The sequence below is a fragment of the Branchiostoma lanceolatum genome, chromosome 18, assembly GCF_035083965.1.
Source record: "Branchiostoma lanceolatum isolate klBraLanc5 chromosome 18, klBraLanc5.hap2, whole genome shotgun sequence".
NCBI classification, from domain to species: domain Eukaryota; kingdom Metazoa; phylum Chordata; class Leptocardii; order Amphioxiformes; family Branchiostomatidae; genus Branchiostoma; species Branchiostoma lanceolatum.
Window position 1 is genome coordinate 373,651 of NC_089739.1, and position 6,350 is coordinate 380,000.

The following is a 6,350-nucleotide window of genomic DNA, read 5'->3' on the forward strand; positions in this document are numbered from 1 at the left end:
TTGAAATCGGCAATCTCTACCCTGACGTCATCTCTTGAAAAATGGCGGATCATTTTGCAACTCCGGCTCACGTCACCAGGCTTCAGCGGTAAGAAAGTTGCTTAAATTGGACTTTGCGGACATTTGACACACCGGGCTAGTGTCTGTGGTGACTTGGCGATCTGGTTTGTTCACGAATGAGATGATGATGCCCTAAATCTGCCTATTCTTGCCTTGACTTTAATGTTTTACTCAGAACATTCCTGCCCTGCCCGACGCGAACTATCGTCGGGGAGACAACGTTATGACCCGGATGTTCCAGTTGCTATGGCGTTGCTATGGGAGGGGGGCGACATTACAATTTGAATTTTCACCGTCAAACCTGCACGGTACTCATTTTACATTTTGATTTACTTAATAGGTCGACATCATACGTCAAGTGCTGAAAAGATTCATATATCATAACATTGTGAAATGGCCAGAAACACCAACAACGCAAGTTCCTGGCACTAATTCAACTTAAACAACATTGCAAAAAATTCTTAGAGTCAAAATAAGCAAAGACCTAGAAGGCCTATTGCTAAGTACAGCTACTTTGTAAGGGTATGGATAGAGAAACAGTACAATATTTGGCTTTAAAATTTTATTTCTATCTTTCTTGGTTACATGTACCTGGGATTCAGATCCTACTAATGAAATGTTTATGATTTTGTACAGTGTTCCAGTTTTTACCTTTACTTTATTGGAAATGGTACCTGACTACTTATGGATACACCGGTCAATGTAACAACAAGAGGTTGTGCGGAGGGGATAGTTACGGCCTTTTACATATTTTAAAAAGACTTTGCTATTACATTTGTGCCTTTTTTGATTTAATACAAAACAATTTCGTTTCTACAGGGTATTCGTGAAATAGTGACATCGCAATCAGAGATGTCATATAGTGATGCAGGATCTAGCACGTCCTTGGTCTTTTACCCATACTTTTTTCAGCATTGGTACTCTTTTCGGGTTGTATTTTCCAAAGTTAGAAGGAGGCGAACCGAGTGTTTTATATGTCCTGTTATGTACTTTTTTGGCAGGGATGATGCTTTCCCCAGTTCCACTTCCAGAAAAGCAGTTAGCGCAGAAAATGGAAATTGTGACGTTAGATCTGAAAATGTGACGCACAACCCCAGAGTGTCTACATTAACGAATGAACTAGGATCGCATGTAAACGCCTGTTTTTCTTTCAACTTTCTTTCAAAGATCCTCATAAAAAGTCCACAGCCTGTTCTTATCCTTTTCACATTAGAGGTATTTCAACTCCATCCACAGAGCGTTGTTATAACAGTATTACTAGTGGTTATTTCGCTATCATGATCTCTTCCCAGGTCGAAAAAAGTGATTCAACATTACCAATTAAATCCAGAGGTAAAGAATAACTCAAGCTTTCAGCTTTAAATTGCAATGACAACATAAAATTCAGTTTGTGGAAATCCATTTCTCATGGCTCATTTTCTTTCATACCGTCTTTGGTATCATTGAAATAAGTCTTGCTGGTTGGAATGTTTGGAAAAACTTTTGGACCTGTAGATATTTTCTCATGTATTTTAAGATGGCCGCTTTACTTGAAGTATTCTTGATATTCTGATCACATTTTCTTAAGTATCAGAAATAGATTATTTAAATGTTTAAGCTAAAAAGCAAGAGAAGAAAATCCTCATATAGACTGTTACTGTAGCTGGCAAAAGAAATGACATAATTAAATAAGAGTGGACAGGCACTTTTCATTGGTGCCAGTTTCAAGGCTTAGCCTTAAAACGTGTTCGAACAAAGAAAACCTGTGTGTGTGTGGGGGGGGGGGGGGGGGGGTGTGATCGCAGGTACTTTTACTCTTTCTCTTCAAATGTATTCACATTTATTACTTTGACTTAATGGGCACGATATATCATTTTCTACATAACTCTGTAGTCTTGGAATCAGTATAGGGTTTAAGTGTTGATATCGTATTATCCTGTCTCAAATTTTTTAATCCTTTCTAACTTACATGGGAGATTAAGTCAAATGTTTTCTTTCTTCTTTTTCAGGCCTTTTTAAGGGATGTTAAGTTTACCAGAGAAACTCTTTGTCAACTTAGAGATGAATTTTTAGGATTGACACCAAAAAATTCAGGTGGAATATTTTATTTCATAGTTTTGATTTGGTCACAGAGGGAAAATGGTTCATTTTCTGGGTTGAATTAGGATTTCTGATGTCCATGAAGTTCCGAGAAAGTGCCAGCCAGTTCTTAAACATACATAAAATTATATTCTGATCTCCAATAAGTCCGGAGGCAAAGGATAACTAATGTTTTTCAGCTTTGCTGGCAAGAATGTTGGAGAAAAAGTTTTGGATGTGATGACAAATGTTTGATTGTATTTTCGAATGGCCCCTTAACTTGAAGTGTTCTTGGCTTTCTGATCATTATCTCTTGAGTAGAAATAAATCTTTCTTAAATTTTTAGGCTACAAAGCATGAGGAAATAACATCCTCCTATAAACCATTATTGTAGAGGGCAAAAGAAATAACATAAGTGAATCAGAATGAATATGCACTTTCTATTGATGCCAGTTAAGGTTTGTACCTTTGCAACTGGTTTAAAATAGGGAACAATTTTGGAATTATTTCAGTTATAGTGAGTTTTGGAACATTTTAGAGTGCCAGAGTCATAATTTTGTTTGTAGTATGCAGGTCAGTAGGGTTTCAGAATTAATTTCACCATATCCTCATACAGAAACGATTCTATTCAATATTGTTTTAAGATTGATTTGGCAGATTACTAGCAAGCTGAATGTGTTCAGTCTTCTCTTGCTGGTCATTTTCGAATAATGTTTAATATCCAAGAAGAAATGTTTGAGCATTTGCAAGATCCATCCAAGAAATTGAGCTGCTATGTTTTCATTGAGATTTTTGAATTGGCTACAGATGAAAAACCTGGTCTTTTTCTAGTGACCCCCCTCCCCTCCCATCATTGAACTTCTGATATCGCCAAAGCTCAAATATAGTGCTAGCTTTTTATGGTGGATCTTTTATTGGACATTTTCAAATGTTTGGCCTCCAAGCAGATGTTAGATGAAAAGGTGACAATATTTTCCACCTGCACCGTTCATGTCAACAACAAAAACTGGGCAGTCAGAGAAAGTAAGAACCTGTCCCCCAAACATCTGCTTGAAGATTACTGGATGTTACTTTGACAGTGGAGGTCCAGGTCAGGTCAGGTCAGGTCAAGTCACACGGTCCGGACGTCTCCGTTTTTCTTTACCCTGAAAACATAAAAGGAATAGTTCTGTAAATCGGCTGCTAGTTCTTAGTCTGTCTCCTCATCTTATACACTTCAAATTCCAGCTAAATATTGCTTAGTTAACATCAATTTTATACCATTCCCTTATAAAGAAGTATCTTAAGATCGCACTGGTACAGGTCTTGTTTTCTTGTTCCCGTTCTGTATTCTTGACAAGAAAACAAAAAAAAGTATAAAACATTCAAGATTTTTCTCGGCCAGGTACACTTACCATTACCCTACATGACGTCATTTTATCAATGAATTACAGGCGTTGTTCTTCGTTCTGATAATGCTGTCAATCGCACAGGTTGTACATGGTCACCCGGGTATACTATTAGGTTACCAACGGATAAAGGGGAGGTAGAGCTACCTACCGCAATTGTCGTCCACGATTTTCTGCGCGGCCATGCAGGCTTGGCTGACGTCGAACAGACGGTAGCCATCGCCGGTGATCGTAACCAGCGTAGACTTGTCCTTAAGACCCGTGTAGCCAATGGGCACGGCATACAGGGCAACTCCTGCGTTCCGCGCAGCGTCGGCCTCGTACGCAGAATCATCACTTGTCTGAGAGAAAAGGAAAACAGGACATATAAAATGTGTAATCAATCACACTTTATCCAGAGGCAGCCTAACACAGGTATGAACAACTGGCAGATTTTAGAACGCCTGGCATAGGTCAAGTCCCTTAATTATGCAGCAACACCTGACACACAAAAAAGAAGACATGACACTTGTAAGAAAACACCTGACACAGGTAAGAAAACTTGGAATATGTAAGAACACCTTACACATGTAAGAACAGCTGGAACAGGTAAGAACACCTGACACAGGTAAAAACACCTTCCACAGGTATGAACACCTGTTGAGGACATGTCTCCATACCTGTCCGTCTGACAGGATGACCGCCGCCCTGGGAACCCCGTCGCGGAAATCGGACTGGAAAAATACAAGAAAATCACAAATTGAGAATTCCAGAGGTATCTCTTTTGTACCACGTTAGCTTCTGTACCATGTGGTACTGTGTTTAACCCAGCAAGTGCAGCTTTAGCTTCTGTACCATGTGGTACTGTGTTTAACCCAGCAAGTGCAGCATTAGCTTCTGTACCATGTGGTACTGTGTTTAACCCAGCAAGTGCAGCATTAGCTTCTGTACCATGGGGTACTGTGTTTAACCCAGCAAGTGCAGCATTAGCTTCTGTACCATGTGGTACTGTGTTTAACCCAGCAAGTGCAGCATTAGCTTCTGTACCATGTGGTACTGTGTTTAACCCAGCAAGTGCAGCATTAGCTTCTGTACCATGGGGTACTGTGTTTAACCCAGCAAGTGCAGCATTAGCTTCTGTACCATGCGGTACTGTGTTTAACCCAGCAAGTGCAGCATTAGCTTCTGTACCATGTGGTACTGTGTTTAACCCAGCAAGTGCAGCATTAGCTTCTGTACCATGTGGTACTGTGTTTAACCCAGCAAGTGCAGCATAAGTTTCTGTGCCATGTGGTAGTGAGAGTGTTTAACCCAGCAAGTGCAGCATTAGCTTCTTTACCATGCGGTACTGTGTTTAACCCAGCAAGTGCAGCATAAGTTTCTGTGCCATGTGGTAGTGAGAGTGTTTAACCCAGCAAGTGCAGCATTAGCTTCTGTACCATGTGGTACTGTGTTTAACCCAGCAAGTGCAGCATTAGCTTCTGTACCATGTGGTACTGTGTTTAACCCAGCAAGTGCAGCATAAGTTTCTGTGCCATGTGGTAGTGAGAGTGTTTAACCCAGCAAGTGCAGCATTAGCTTCTTTACCATGCGGTACTGTGTTTAACCCAGCAAGTGCAGCATAAGTTTCTGTGCCATGTGGTAGTGAGAGTGTTTAACCCAGCAAGTGCAGCATTAGCTCCTTTACCACGCGGTACTGTGTTTAACCCAGCAAGTGCAGCATTAGCTTCTGTACCATGTGGTCTGTGTTTAACCCAGCAAGTGCAGCATTAGCAGTGGTGCCATTTTGCTCTTTGACAGGTTAATACTATAACGAGAAAAGTGTTCATACCGTAGCTTTCATGTAGCGGATGGCGAGGCCAGTTCGGGTCTCGCCACCATTCTTCATCATGTAGTGGATTGCCCCTTGCATCCCGCCACTGTTGAGTTCATATTTGCCCCCCAGTCGTAGGTAGGTCCAAGGTACGCAGTTGTAGTGGATGACTCCAACCTATGGAACAAGTGACGAAAAAAGAAGCAAATATCATTGGTGCAATGTCCACATGTCATTAGAACTTCAGCCTGACAAGTGGCTAATGTAAGTTTAACAAGGTAACATAAAAAATTATATTTGTATAGGGCTATTAAAGGCATAGACAACCCCAAAGGCATGTGGCATCTTTAAAAGACGACATCTTTATGAATACAGATTGGTAAAAAATTTTCACAGTGAACCATTTATAATCCAGGAATCGAGTAATGTCGCTTTATACAGACCAGATGGGCGTGATGCATGATGGGAATCATCACTTAGCTACTGGTTCCTATGAGATAATTGCTGAATTTCCAGGTCAATTTTTGGTTCAACGCAATGAAATAACTAAGTTGCTAATGGTAAAAATTGATGAACAAATAACAAAAAGGCTACAAGCATTATTTCCACCATTGTATCCACATTTTCCAAGAGCCGCTGATATTTGTGAGGGTCTTTTTTGCAAGTCTTAATCATGGGTTTCAATGTGATGATTGACAAAGATCAAAGTCCATTTTTGACCAAAAGCAGTTTGAAAATACAGTTGCTAAGGCTATAGGTTGACAATGAAACATTCAGAAACACATTGCAAATGTACTTTTTAAGTTCAACCCAAGGTTTCTTAATAGCCGCCAAATTGAATTGACCAATGGTTGTTCGCGATATAACTACACCTGGCTGTAATTAATCTGAAGGGTATTCTGGGAGTTATCAGAATATTGATGCTGCATAATTCAACTTCTGTCCAGTCCAGGTTCAGGGTTAAGTTGCCAATACAATTACGTTCTTGGATTCAGAAAAATATCATTAGCCGAACCAGAGCACTTTCCTCTGGGGTCGTCTATGGCTTTAAG

The 6,350-nt window shown here is 40.2% G+C and overlaps 1 protein-coding gene across 1 annotated transcript in view; it reads right to left on the reverse strand.

Moving 5' to 3' along the window:
* Positions 1–2,655: 2,655 nt before the first annotated feature.
* The window catches only part of LOC136424326 (cuticlin-6-like), a 6,204-nt gene continuing 2,509 nt past the window's right edge, over positions 2,656–6,350 (reverse strand). The window contains exons 4-7 of the mRNA XM_066412884.1: positions 5,317–5,475; positions 4,166–4,219; positions 3,658–3,847; positions 2,656–3,263 (exon numbers count right to left, since the gene is read on the reverse strand). Coding sequence (XP_066268981.1) covers positions 3,259–3,263; positions 3,658–3,847; positions 4,166–4,219; positions 5,317–5,475 — 408 coding nt within the window. The 3' untranslated portion in view covers positions 2,656–3,258. The remainder of the gene's footprint in view (positions 3,264–3,657; positions 3,848–4,165; positions 4,220–5,316; positions 5,476–6,350) is intronic.